At 50.0% G+C, this 14,415-nt stretch overlaps 1 protein-coding gene across 1 annotated transcript; it reads left to right on the forward strand.

The window, feature by feature from the left end:
* The first annotated feature begins 752 nt into the window (after window positions 1-752).
* On the forward strand, window positions 753-7,005 carry C1QTNF8 (C1q and TNF related 8). Its single transcript, XM_030958292.1, is given in 6 exon segments — window positions 753-813; window positions 816-942; window positions 944-1,079; window positions 1,081-1,108; window positions 5,096-5,320; window positions 6,458-7,005. Coding segments are annotated over 6 exon segments (1,125 nt in total).
* The last annotated feature ends 7,410 nt before the right edge of the window (window positions 7,006-14,415 follow it).

The raw sequence follows: 14,415 nt of genomic DNA on the forward strand, positions 1-14,415 counted from the left end.
AAAGGAAAAGGAAAAGAGGAAAAGGGAAAGGGAAAGGTAAAGGGAAGGGGAAAGGGAAGGGGAAAGGGAAAGGGAAAAGGGAAAGGGAAAGGGAAAGGAAAAGAGGGAAAGGGAAAGGGAAAGGAAAAAGGAAAAGGAAAGAAAAGGGAAAGGGAAAGGGAAAGGGAAAGGGAAAAGGAAAAGGGGAAAGGGAAAGGGAAAGGGAAAGGGAAAGGGAAAGGGAAAGGAAAGGGAAAGGAAAGGGAAAATTAAATTCAGACCCCAAAGCGGCTTTAAATAAATCCCCAAAGTGTTTTTCCCAAGGAAGTGACCAAGGGTAAAAAACCGTGTGGGCATGAAAATCATGGAATTCTGGAATGGTTTGGGTTGGGAGAGACCTTCAAGCTGATCCAGGTCCATGGGCAGGGACAATTCCCACCATCCCAGGGTACTCCCAACCCAACCCAGCCCGGCCTTGGGCACTGCCTGGGATCCAGGGGCGGCCACAGCTGCTCTGGGAAATCCATTCCAGCCCCTCCCAGGGAAGAATTCCTTCCCAGTATCCCATCCACATCTCCCCTCTTTCACCTCAAAGCCATTCCTGCTTTTCCAGCTCATGCTGGAAATACAGAAATGCACAAATCCCAGACATTTTATTGTGGCTTCGTTGTTTCCTTTTTTTTCCTTTCTTCTGCTTAAAAGATGCCGAAAACTCCCAAAGAAAAATTCTTTCCATGTGATCCCAGCACTTTCCCTCTTGGCTGGAACTCTGGATGTGGTTTTGGGTTCTGTGGTGGAGTTTTTTTCATCCTTTTTTTTTTAAATCCCGATTTTTTTCATTTTTATTTCCATCCCTGGGAGAGGCCCTGCAGAATTCCAGACTGGCAGAGAATCCTGAAGAAACCAGAGCGGGACAAAGGCTCAGGAGCCCGGCACAAGTTGGTGCAAGCAAAGAAAACCAGGGAAAAAATTCCTTTTGCCAAAGTTTCCTAAGGATCCAGGCTGACTTTCCGTGTTTCTCTTGGATCCCAGCACGGGAGCTGCAGCCTGGCTGGAGAGCTGCAGCAGCAGCAGCAGCTCAGGAACAGCGAGGGAAGGAAAAATCCAGGGATTCTGAGGGACCAGGTGAGTTCCAGGGATCGGGATAACGGGATGGGACCCCCTGTGGGAGCAGAGCATTCCCACCCTGCTGAGCAGATTCCTTGGGAGAAGCAGGAATGAGGGGGTTTGGGGAGTGCTGGGGTGGTTTAATTTGTCCCAATTAAAATTCCTTATCCCATTATCCACCCTGCATAACCCAGGGCGGAGCTTTTCCCAGCGGGATGGGGATGGATCCGCCGTGCCCGAGGGACACAGGGCAGGAAGGAGCCGCTTCCTGGAGCTTCCACAGGCTTGGAAACTTCCAGGGAATTCGCCTTTCCAGCCCTTTGGAATGCGCTGCTCCCTCGAATTCCTCCAGGGAATTCGCTTCTCCAGCCCTTTGGAATGCGCTACTCGCTCCGCAATGGGAGCGTGGCCGGGCGGGATCCAGGCACCGCATCCCGGGGGGAAAATCCCACCCGGGACCCTCCGCAGGGACAGCCCCGAATTGCTGCAGAATTCCCAAATCCCGGGAAAGCTGATTTTCCATCGGGAAGGGTGAAGGAGGGATCGCTGCCGGCCGCTTCCATCAGGGGGGTTTGTCCTGCGGGAGAAGCTGCCCTGGGAATGACTTTTACTGTAATTCCTGCTGAATCACCGCCTGGGCTGGCTCGGGAGCCGGGAATTCTGCCAGGGAGCCGCCCGGCCTGGAGCAGGGACAATCCCAGGACACTGCAGGAGGCAGAGGTGCGGGCAGGGACACGGGGAAGGAGAGAGGGAAGAGCTGTTCCCTTGGGAATTGGGAACATCCTCCTGCTCCCTGTTCGTGTTCCTTGGGAATCAGGAGCATCCTTCTGCTCCCTGTCCCAGTGCAGGGTGGGATCCTGGGATAAAAAGGAAAAAGGGAAAAGCTGTTCCCTTGGGAATCACAAAAATCACAAACCTCCTCCTGCTCCCTGTCCCAGGGCAGGGTGGAATCCTGGGATAAAGAGAAAGAAAAAGGGAAAATTGTTCCCTGGGGAATCACAAACCTCCTCTTGCTCCCTGTCCCAGGGCAGGGTGGAATCCTGGGATAAAGAGAAAGAAAAAGGGAAAAGTTGTTCCCTTGGGAATCATGAACCTCCCCCTGCTAGGGCAGGATGGAGCCTTGGGAATTTGCAGGAATCCAGGGAATGTTTCCATCCAGGCACAGCCTCTCCCCCCCACCACAGCACCTCCATGGAATTGTGTTAGATCCATCCAATCCTCCTGGGGTGCTGGGATATTTCCTTGGGAACCTGGTCTCTTCCCATTCCTGGTGGATTCCTGGTGAATTCCCAGCAGGTGAGCACCCCGGTGGTTGCTGCTCAGGGCTGGAGGAATTCAGGGAGTCACGCCCACCGGAAAAAGAGCCAGGCTAAAAAACATCAGAAAATTTAAAATAAACTGGATAATTGGAAAAGGAGCTGCAAATTCCCAGGCAAATGATTACCCAGGCACTGCAAATCCAGCTGCAGCTCCACTCCTGGATCTCTCCATGGCTGGATCCTGTTTTTCCCTCCATTCCTGCCTCTCTCACAGTGTCCAGCCCCTCTTCTCCATCATCCCAGGCTTGGATAAACACCGGGGACAAGGACCTCGCTCAACCTCCAACCACGACAGGCAGTGGGAATTCCCAACCCTCTTCCTTTTTGGGATGCAAATATTCCTGCCTGGGAGTTCTCAAATCACTTCTGCCACAGCCCAGCTCCTGCAGGACCTCCGGGTATTTTGTCCGGCAGGAGCTCAGCACAGAATCCAGCAGCATTTTCCTTGGAAAACACACAAAATCCTCCAGTGCTTTGGCCTTTTCCACAAGGAGCTGCCCAGTAAGAAATTTGAGATCCTCCAGGGGAGAGAAAATAAAACAAATCCCGGGGAAATCCTTTCCAAGAGGAAGCGCAGTGTTGAACAATCCCAGCCCTGAGGATGCCTCGTTTCCTGCTGCTCCCCATCCAAGGAGCTCCGGAGCCGTGAGGAGATTCAGGCTGGAGAGAAGATAAAAGGTAAAAAAGGCACAACTGGAATATTTTCTGTATTTCTGGAATGGTGCTGAGCTTCTGAGCTGGCACATCTGTGAATTTTCCATCAAAGTTTTGGGTTTAACTGTGGGGTTTTAATTGAGGTTTGTCCCCAGTTAAAAGGGGCAGTGCCTGGTGTTGTCCATGAGTTTAAAGCAAGGATAGTCGTGGATTTCTTTTCCAAGTGGAGCCCTAGGAATAACCCTAGGAAGGAAAACATCAGCAGGAATTCAGAGCATGGCTCAGGGAGCCCTGGAATTCCTGAGGTTGGAAAAGCCCTCCAAGACCGTCAAGTTCATCCTGGGCTGGTTTTTAGGATTTTCTGCCCATTTAATCTTCCTGTGTTTCTATTCCCGGTTGGAAACTCAAAGATGGCTTTAAAAAGGATTTAATTGCATGGAATTCAAGCAATGAATGCTGGTGGAAAAGGGGGATTGATCCCTCCTCCTGCTGCTACTGCAATGAGGTACAATTACAAATCCTGATGGATTTCAGGAAAGAACATTCCCTGTTTTCAGAAGGGAAATCATTATTTTTCTGCTAATAAGGATTTCTTGGATTTCCAGGAAGCTGGAAAGGTGTGACTGACACTTCTTTTGCAGCAGGGAAGAATGGGAAGAAAACATTTCCCAGGAATGCTGGTCCAATCCCACTCCTGACAGGTTTTTCCTCCTTTTTTCCTCCCCTGGCTCATTTTGCTCCCAGGGAAGCATCTCCAAGGCTGGAAGTTCTCCCTCTGGGTGTCTGTGGAATGAAATCCATGAAATCCACGAATCCTGGATTTCCAATGGAATCCAGGCCATCCAGCACCCCCTCCCAACCTATTCCAGGAATTCCAGCTGGTGGAAGAGGAGCCATTCCAGGCCAGGGTCAGCCTGAGTCCATCTCACTAACTGGACTTTGGAGAAGATCCACGGAGGCATCGATCCAAGAAATCTGTCCTGGATAAGGCTCCACTGCAATCAGTGCAATGACACTAATTACACATGGAATGGGAATGAGTGGCCAATCTCCAGCTCCAATCCTTCCCTGGGAACAGGTCAGTGAGGAGCCAGAGAAAATTCCTCTTCTTTTCATCTATTCCTAGAGAGGGATTGGAGCTGAATCTGGAAAAATCCAGGGAAAAAATGCCTCAGATGGGGAAAAAAGAGGAATTTTCACCCTGGATTTCTCACAGAATCAGCTCAAATTTTTCTTAGGAACAGGTCAATGAGGAGCCAGAGAAAATTCCTCTTTTCTCCCCATGTGAGGCATTTTTTCCCCCTGGATTTCTCCCAGTATCAGATGAAAATAAGATAGATGAAAATCTAACAAAGGATTCCCAAACCCCAGGGTTTGTGCTGAGCAAATCCACTTTGGTCCAGTTTGGTGCAGTTCTTTGGGTTTTGAATCCACACGTGGGAAAATCAAAGTGGAAAATACACACAGGAATTCCAAGAATATGGGAATGGATAAACCATGGAGAGAAGTCACCAGCAAGAGGCTGCCAGAGAACATTTAAAGATAGAAATGCTTTTTATTTCTCTTGGTTTTGGTTTTCTTCTGGGCTTTTCCTCCCCCTCCAAAAAAATCAGCTTTTGGGTCTATATTTTGAAAAAATTCCATATTTTACCCTTCATTTGGAATTTTTGGGATACTGAGGCACCCAACAAACCAACAGAGCATCACTTTTGTCTTTTCCCCAGAAATTTCCCTTAGCAGTCGTTCCAAGAGGTTTTCCAGCGGAGCTTCTCCTCCCGGCAGGTTTTGTTTGGCTTGGGATTTTTTCCCCCCCGTCCTTTTGTTGACCTGGTGTCTCTCAGCAGCTGTCACAGGTAATGCCAGCCAGGAATCGCCTTTTCCAGCGCTCTGAGGGTCACCATTCCCACCTGGAGTCTCCCGGCGCCACTCCAGGATCCGTTAATCATTAACCCCAAGGAAAGCACTCGCCAGCTGGCCCTGATTGGGATCGCCCCGTTAATGGTTTGTGTTCCCTCTCCTCCCCAGCTGCTCCCCAGCGAGGATGAGCTCCGTGATCCTGCTGCTGCTGCTGCTTCCCGCCGGGAATGCCGGCTCCCAGCCGGAGCAGCCGCTGCCCAGGCGGCGCCTGGCGTGCGTGAGGTGCTGCGGGCCCTCGGAGCAGCCTGTGTCCATCTTCTCCCAAAGGTCTGCCAGGATGAGCGGCCATCCCCAATATTCCCTGCCCAAAATCCAGCCCACCATCGACATCACCATCCTCAAAGGTGGGTGAAGATCGCTCCCCGGCCTTCTCCTTGCTGCTCTTCCTTGGTGCTTCCCGACGGAAAAATTCAGCTCAAAATTCAAGAACGAGGGCAAGGGGTGGCCAAAAGTGCCCAAAACAAGGTCAAGGGGTGCCCAAAATGTGGTTGTGCCCAAAAGTGTGCAAAATAAGGTTAAGGGGTGCCCAAAATGTCGTTGTGCCCAAAATGTCGTTGTGCCCAAAACGAGGTTAAGGGGTGCCCAAAACATGGTTGTGCCCAAAGGTGTGCAAAATAAGGTCAAGGGGTGCCCAAATGTGCCCCAAAGTGCCAAATTAAGGTCAACGGTGTCCAAAAATGTGCCCAAGCAACAGTCAAGGGGTGCCCAAAATGTGGTTGTGCCCAAAATAAAATCAAGGGGTCCACAAAATGTGGTTGTACCCAAATGTGCCCAAACAAAAGGCAAGGGGTGCCCAAAATGTGGTTGGGCCTAAATGTGCTCAAAACAGGGTCAAGGGATGCCCAAAACAAGGTCAAGATGTGCCCAAATTGTGCCCAAAGGTCAAAGTGTGTCCAAAAGGTTGTCATGCCCAAAATGTGTCCAAAACAAGGTCAAGGGGTCCCCAACATATGGTGGTGCCCAAACATGGCCCAAAGGTAATGCTTCTGGGAACTGGGAAGGTGCTGATATCTGATTGATATTCCCAGATTAATCCTTCTGGGAATTGGGAAGTTGCTGATATCTGACCATGGGTTAATCCTTCTTAATTTTATTACTGATATTCCGGGTTAGTCTTCAGGGAATGGGAAGGTGCTGTTATCTGACCCCGGGAATTGGGAATGTGATATTCCTGGGTTAATCCTTCTGGGAATTGGGAAGGTGCTGTTATCTGACTGATATTCCTGGGTTAGTCCTTCAGAGGAATGGGAAGCTCCTGATATCTGACCATGGATTAATCCCTCTGGGAATTGGGAAGCTGCTGATACCTGATTGATATTCTCAGATTAATCCCTCTGGGAATTGGGAGGGTGCTGCTATCTGACCGATATTCCCAGGCTGAGCAAATGCCCCAGCAGCTCCCCTGCTGCCTGTCTCCCGGCCATTCCCACAACCTGACCTCCCCATCCTTGTGTTTTCCCTCTTTGCCCTCCCTCTGACAGGCGAGAAGGGCGAGATGGGCGAGCGGGGATTCCCGGGAGCCGCGGGGAAGGCGGGAGAGCGCGGATCCCGCGGGCTGAGCGGCCGCAAGGGCCAGAAGGGGCAGCCGGGCCCCCAGGGCCACCCCTGCAAGCAGCTCTTTGCCGCCTTCTCCGTGGGCCGCCGCAAGCCCCTGCACAGCTCCGACTACTTCCAGCACGTCACCTTCGACACGGAGCTCGTCAACCTCTACCAGCACTTCAACATGTTCTCCGGGAAGTTCTTCTGCTACGTGCCCGGCGTTTACTACTTCAGCCTCAACGTGCACACCTGGAATTTCAAGGAGACCTACGTGCACCTGATGAGGAACGAGCAGGCCGTGGCCATCCTGTACGCCCAGCCCAGCGACAGGAGCATCATGCAGAGCCAGAGCCTGATGCTGGATCTGCAGGAAGGGGAGGAGGTTTGGGTCAGGATGTTCAAGAGGGAGAGGGAAAACGCCATTTACAGTGAGGAGTCGGATCTTTACATCATCTTCAACGGGCACCTGATCAAACCCGCCCTGGAGTAGGAGCTCCTCGGCTCCAGGGAAAAGCTTTGGGCCATCCAGCAGTGTCTTCTCACATCCAGAAGTGCATCTCGGATTCCATCTGGAATGGTTGTAGCCCTGGAAGAGTTGTTTTTCCACATCTGTGTGGCTCCAAGCCGCGCAAGAATTCCAGAAGGTTCCCAGCTCCCTTTGTGGCCCCTCAGGAGCATCCCTGGAGTTTGTCCAATGGACAGCAAAAATTTCCCTTCTTTCTCAGGGGGCAATTTTAGCTCCTTTAACCCAAAGAATTCCCAAAAGGAAGTTGTCGCCAACTCCTTTTCCTCTAAATCAATGCCAAATCTCCAAGATCTCCCATTCCATTTGGAATATTTGCAGCCCTTGGAAAGGTGGTTTTTCCACTCACTTATGGATGGAGGGAACTGTTCCAACTGCACAAGAATTCCAGAAGTTTTCCAACTCTCTGTGTAGCCCCTCAGGAACATCCCTGAAGAGCTGCAAAGTTGGCAGCAAAAATTTCCCTTCTTTCCCTGCATCTCCCATTCCATTTGGAACATTTGCAACCCTTGGAAGGGTGGGTTTCCACCCCTGTGTGGACAAAGGTGGCTGCTCCACCTGCACAAAACCTCCAGAAGGTTCCCTGCTCCCTGTGAAGGCCCTCGGGAACATCCCTGAAGAGTTTGCCAAGTGGACAGCAAAGATTCCACCTTGCTCTGCATCTCCTGTCCCATTTGGAATATTTGAAGGGTGGCTTTCAATCCCTTTGTGGATGGAGAGAACTGCTCCACCTGCACAAAAATTCCCTGTGTAGCCCCTCAGGAACATCCCCAACATTTTGCCAAAGTTGGCAGCAGAATTCCCCTCCTTTGCTGCGCTTTAGATAAGGAATTATAATAATTAGGATATAACTACGATAAAATAATTATCCTTGAGGACCAGAGTGGTTATCCAGGTGCTAATTAAGGAATTTTGTTATTCCTGCAAAAATCTCAGCGAATAAGAGCCACCCCCCTCAGCAGCACTAGGTTGGCTCCTCTCAGGCAGGAATTTCGGCATTAAAATCAATATTTTGCACAGGAATTAATTCCAAATTCCAGTTTGGTGCCATTCTGTGTTGTATTCCATGGTTCCAGCAGAATGGTGGAATTAGAGCAGTAACAGCAGATGGATTCAGGAAAGCTTTTCCAGGGAAACAGAGCTCGGTACAACCACAAGCTCCAGAGGAAAACTTCCCAGAAGAACATCCAGCCTGCCTGGGAATGGGCTTCCCAACTGGACAAAATGCTGGGAATTTGGGATTTGCCACGCTGGGATTTCAGGCTGTGCTCCCATCTGGACATTCCCATTCTGGAGCACTATCATTTCTGGGAAAGGGAGGAAAAACTGGAAAGAAAAAGGTTTTTTTGTTGTATTTGTTGTTTTGGGGTTTTTTTAGGAATTTGGGCTTTTTCCTCAGAAATTACCATCTTGGAGCACCATCATTCCTGGAAAATGGAGGGAAAATGGGACGAAAAATGAGTTTTCCTTCAAGCAGTGATTTTTAGGGATTCGGGGGTGTTTTTCTCAAAAATCACCATCTTATGGCACCATCATTTTTGGAAAGTGGAGGAAAAACTGGAAAGAAGAAGAAGCTTTTCTTCAAGCAGTGATTTTTGGGGATTTGGTGTTTTTTCCTAAAATATTATGGATAGAACCATGGTGCATGCAGCAAAACCCCATCATTTTATCCCATTCCTTCTTTTCATTTTTCCCAGTCTCTCGGTTGCTTCCCAAACCTTTTGCACAAAGAATCCAGGGAAATTCTTGCCAGGAAAACGCTTCCATGGATCTCCCCTTCCCCAGCTTTGGGAAAAGTAGCTGAAATAAAGATTTTGCTTTCAGCGCCTGGGGTTGTTTCTCTCTTTTCCATAAGTTTTTCCATAAGTTTTTTCCACATTCCCACACTGACCCTGGAAAAGTCTCTGGGGGCAATTTTAATCCAAATAATTCCCAAAAGGAAGCTGTCACCAAGCCTTTTCATCTAAATCAATCCCAAATCTTCAATATCTCCCAACTTTCCTGAAAATGGGGACTTTTGAGTAGAGAATTCCAGCTAAAAATGCATCCCAAGCCTTGAAACCTCGAGCGTGCTCCTGCTTCCCTCAACCTGCATCCTGAAAAGCAAACCTGGGAAATTTCCATGATTTTAAAGCCACATTGGACAGCTCCACATCTTTCCCCCTCCTTTTCCTACTTCTAAATCCTCCCTGTCCCATCCCTGGGTCGGAAAAAGAATTCCCAGGATGGCAGGATCTCTTGTGTGGAGCAGGAGCATTCCCAGCTGCTCTGGAATTCCTCATTCCTCACAGATCCAGCAGTTTTCCCACAATTTTGTCTCTTTCCCGTCTCCCATTTGCTGTGCTGATTAAAATTACAATTAAAAATTCCCTGATTATTGCCAGGGCTGGGGAAAATCCCCCCCCCCCAGAACGTTTTCAATCCACAGAATTCCAGAGAAGTCCTTTTTTTTGGGAAGCAGTAAAAAATCCATCATTTTTATCCCTGAATAAACTCATCTCCAGGAGAGATATTTGGATTTTGGAGTTCTCATGACTCATCCCAGTGCCAGGAGCAGGGGAATCATTAAATCCACAATGATTCCAGGGGCACAATGACCTTTCCAAGCATCCAGAGGGAACCACAGGATCCAAATTATCTCTAATGGCCCCAAAACCACCGGCAATCTCAACCTGCCGAGGTTTTGGGGGAAAACTGGAACATGTCAACACTGAATGCTCCCACTGCCACATTTTAAATCATTCTAAGAGGGCTGGACACCCCTTTTGGGAAGGAAATTTCCCTAAAATCCAACTTAAACCTCCCCTGCTCTGCTTGTAGAGCTCAGTCTACCCTGGGAATGCCACAACCCCTCATTCCCACCTCGTCCCAGCCTATTTTGGGGATAAAGAGGGAAATCATGAAATCTGCACCAACTCCAGGGGCAAAACCCAGAGGGTGCCCACAGGATCCAGATGGCCTAAAATCCACCAGGAATCTCAGCCTGCCGAGGCTTTTTGGGAATTAATTGGAACCTCAAAAAGCTGAATGTCCAAGGATTTTCCAACTGCCACCTTTTAAAATCCCCTTTCCAGGGCTGGAATCCCCAAAATCCAAGCAAAACCTCCTCTGCTCTGTGTGGTTCTGCTCCCTCCGTCCCAGGAATGTCACAACCCCTCATTCCCATCTCCTCCCAGCCGGTTTTGGGGGCAAAGAGCCCGTTTGGGTGTGGTTCCATCCCTCTGGATGGATTTTTCTCGGGAATAACAACAGGCACCGGTGCCTTGGGCAAACTCTTCCCTTCCTCTGCAGGAGGAAACTTTGGATTTACAGCAGGAACGGCGAGATAACATCGAGGCTGATAAGGAAACCAGGCAACAAATCAGGCTAATGGATTGCCTCTGGATGAGTGGAATAGGGATTTAATGGCTCCAGCAAGGATCTATCCCACCCCAAGGATTGGGAGAAAGTGCAGGAGATGGGAGGGGAAAGCGGGAAAACAAACAGAGAGCGCTTCCAAGCCAGGGAGCAATCCCGGCTAAAAGCTCCAGGATTGAGACTTTGGCCTTCCACACCCTCCCTGCAGGCTGGGAATGGCAATTCCCAATCCCTGGACAGGCTGGGAACGGCAATTCCCAAACCCAGAACAGGTTGGGTATGGCAATTCCCAAAGCCTGGGTAGGCTGGGAATGGCAATTCCCAATCCTTGGACAGACTGGGAATGGCAATTCCCAAACCCTGACCAGGCTGGGAATCTCAATTCCCAAAGCCAGGACAGGCTGGAATCTCCATCCTTCCCTGGAATGAAAGGTGGGATTCATTTGGGTGTTCCCTGTTCTTGCTCCCTGCTCTGTTCCTGTAAATCCTGAGCATTCCTCATTCTCCTCCTGATTTTCCAGAGTGGTTTTATTTTTCCTGGCAAGATCCAGACAATCCGTGTGTTCTGTCTGCCCTCAGCACCTTTTCCTTGCTTAATTTTGGGAGATTTCCTGTTCTCTCCCAGGGTTTGCAGTAAAATCCCTGGGATTTGGATGGGGCAGGGCCTTCCTGTGGGGATAACTCAGGATTTGTGTCCTTGCAGGGTTGGATTTGGCACCAGCAGAGATGTGGGAAGAGCTTCATCCCCTCAGGAATGGGCAAACAGGGAGAGGAGCTGGATCCCTGGGATGAGGAGGGATTTGCTTCCCTGTGGTTCCCAAAGCTGTGGATGTTTCCCCCCAGCTGCATTTGTATTCCAGCCAAAAGCTGCTGCAGAGATTTGGGCACCCAACAACTCCTGCCAGGCATGGGGAATGACAGCCTAATGCTATTTCCAGGGGAAATCACATTAAAATCCAAGGAATTGTTTTTTTCTCTGGATCGTTCTGGAAGCAAACCCCTCCCTGCTGGCTCCAGGCAGGAATGCTGCAATCCCAGCCACCCCAAGGCCATTTCAGGAGTGAAATTCCACGGGCAGGAAACTGAGGAATCGCCCCTGGATTTGGGGTTTTGCTGATCCAAAACCCAGCACAGAGCCTGCGAATTCCCAGGGGATCACACTGGAATCATCTCCCTTTTTCCATGCAAGAAAGAATCCGAGACAACTCCTCCACAAGATCATTTCTCCCTGTTTTCCTGTGTTTTCATCCCTTTTAAGTCAGGATCCTGAATTTTTCCAGGATGGAAAAGCCACCAGGACAGGGATGAGCTCAGTGCTGCCAGAGATCTTTTCCCACCTCAGTGATCCTGTGATTCCAGGGATGCAGAACCCTCCATTCCCATCCCCATCCCCTGCCTCCATCTGTGGGGCCCAGCTCAGCTCCCAGGTTTTCATCAGGTCAGAAATCCATGGATCTGCTTTTCCCTCCCTGAAAACGTGCTGGAAAAATCCGAACACCATCGAGGGCCATGAATTAATTCCATGGAAATGCCTCTGATTCCTGTCAGGAAATAAAAGAATCCCAAGTGTGGGATGGGGGCTGTCAGCGCTGTCTGGCACCCGGCATATGGGGCTGGGATCTGTGGAAAAACGGGACAGGGATGCAAACACAATGCTCTCATTAATTCTGGGAATGCATAATTAATTAATTACCCTGCCCAGGGGAGCTGCTGTCACCACGGCTCCCTGAGCCAGCGCTTCTCCTCCTCCTCTGGTGAAGCAGGAATTGTGCATGGGATTTGTGCTCTTTGGTTTTTGGAATTAGGAATTGTGCACGGGATTTGTGCTGCCTGGCCCTTGGAATCAGGAACTGTGCATGGGATTTGTCCTGCCTGGCTCTGTTGTTCCTCCTGGATGCAGGAATTGTGCCCAGGATTGCTGCCCCATCCCTTAGGAAGTGCCCAAGGTCAGAGCTTGGAGCATCCTAGAACAGTGGAAACTGTTCCTGCTCGTGGCAAGGGTTGGAATGGGATGAGCTTTAAATCCCCCCCAATCCAAAGCATTCCATGATTCTTTGTTTTGCTAGGAAAAGCCAGGAGTGCATAAATTCATTGAGGCCTTGGAGGGGTTTTTATCCTTTGTTTTTTCCATCAGATTCTCCAGAGGAAACCGTGGTGGGATTCACCTCTGGAGCAGGGAGGGAAAAAGCCCCAAATCTCCCTCTGGAGCAGGGGGGGCTGCAGTCCTGGATCTCCCATCCCAGAGGGATGCACCAGGATTACAAACCCCAAATCCAGCCAGCAGAGGTGATCCAAGGAAGGTGAAGGGAAAACTCTTCCCTGGTAATTCCCAGGTCTGATCTGCACTTCCAGGCCTGGGTTGTGTTTGCATCCAGGGTCAAATCCCCACGGAAATTCCTGTGCTATCTCCCACCCCCACAGGCCAGGATTGCTCATTTCCAGCTTTTTCCGAGGGCTGCTGATTCTCCTGTTGGGAAAGCACAGCGGGTTCATCCCAGGCTGAGGGAATGGGATCCATCCAATATTTGGGATGACTCCCAGCTCGAGATCAGGAACGGGATCCAGGGCTTAAAGGCTCAGGGAGCCAGCAGGGACAGCTTCACCTGCTGTGACTTTCCAGGGAATGATGGGCAGATAGGGAGGATTAAGTGTGAAAGGGAGAGGGAACACAGAAACCCCGGAGCGTCGCCCATCCCATGGCAACAGCGCCGGATTTCCATGGAGTTCTCCAAACAACACCCAAAGGGGAGGGGATGAGGGACCCAGGAGCACCAGGAGCTGGGTGAGGTGAGCAGCTGAGGCATTCCAGGTGAGAGAAGGGCTGGAGCTGGATGAAATATCCCGGGAATAAAGCTGGGAATGGAATCAGCCGCTCCTGCCTTGGCTGCAGCTCCAAGGAGCAGGGACAGGCAGTGGAAATTGGGATCTGTGGGATTCGAGGATGCTGCTGATGGGTCAAGGCTGGGCCAGGACTTTGTGGCACAGGGAATGTTTGGATCCCAGCCCTGGAACCTCAGGGAACAGAGAGCTGGGAGTTTAGCTGGGAGTTAAAGAGGGAAGGTGCAAAAATTCCATGCGTGCCCTGCTCTTACTCCAACATCAATCCATTGATAAATCCTGGGATAAATTCCACGATTAAATCCCAAGATAAATTCCCCACTTCAGGCACTTTCCTGGGTTTTTCCTCCCTTGGGGAGCAGCCAGGAGAGATCCCAAAGCCAGAGGGTTCCATGGTGACCCTGCTGAAACCCAGGAAGTGCCCAGTGAAGCCCATGGATCCCGGTCCCTCTGGGATGCCCACCTGGAATCTGCCCGTTGGAATTGCTGTCTCCTAATGCCACATATCCAAAGTGAATCCATGATTTCCCCTCCCCTCAATTAAACCCATTTTTTGTGAAATAAAAAATGAATCCCTGAAGGAAGCTTCTCCTGTATCCTAAAGGTTGCTCGGTGGATTTTTCCACACACCCTTCCTTCCCACCCTTTGGTATCCAGCAGCTGCAATTCCCTTTATTCCATGGATCTCATTGAATATTCATAGCTGGAGCCTGAACCAGAAATTCCAGTTTAATTTTTATTTATTATTTTATTTCATTTTTCTTTTATCCAAATGATATTTCCACCTCCTGAAGGTCAGGTGGACACCAGGCAAATTTTCCATGATCTTTCCGTGGGTGTTGTTGGTTTTGGTTTTTTTTCCAACAGAGCATGGCCAACATTTGGAATCCTCGGATGAATCAAAGGAAAAGCTGAATAAGCTGGAATTTAGAAGGATTGTCTGTCGAGGTATTAGAAACGTCACTCAATCCCTGGGGCTGAGGGATTGGGGCTGGAATGTGTGGAGAGAAAAAAAGGGATCTGGGGAGTGTCGGTGCTGTCTGGAGCTCCTGGGAAGGGCTGGCTGGGAGGACAGATCCTCCCTGGAATTTGTCAGTCTTTGTGGAAGGATGACATGTTTTGATGGGACGTGTGCAGGGACTGTTGGCAGCTCAGCTGGCTCCTCAAAATTCCACTGCCAAG

The sequence above is a fragment of the Camarhynchus parvulus genome, chromosome 14 (assembly GCF_901933205.1).
Source record: "Camarhynchus parvulus chromosome 14, STF_HiC, whole genome shotgun sequence".
In the NCBI taxonomy this organism is placed as follows: Eukaryota; Metazoa; Chordata; class Aves; order Passeriformes; family Thraupidae; genus Camarhynchus; species Camarhynchus parvulus.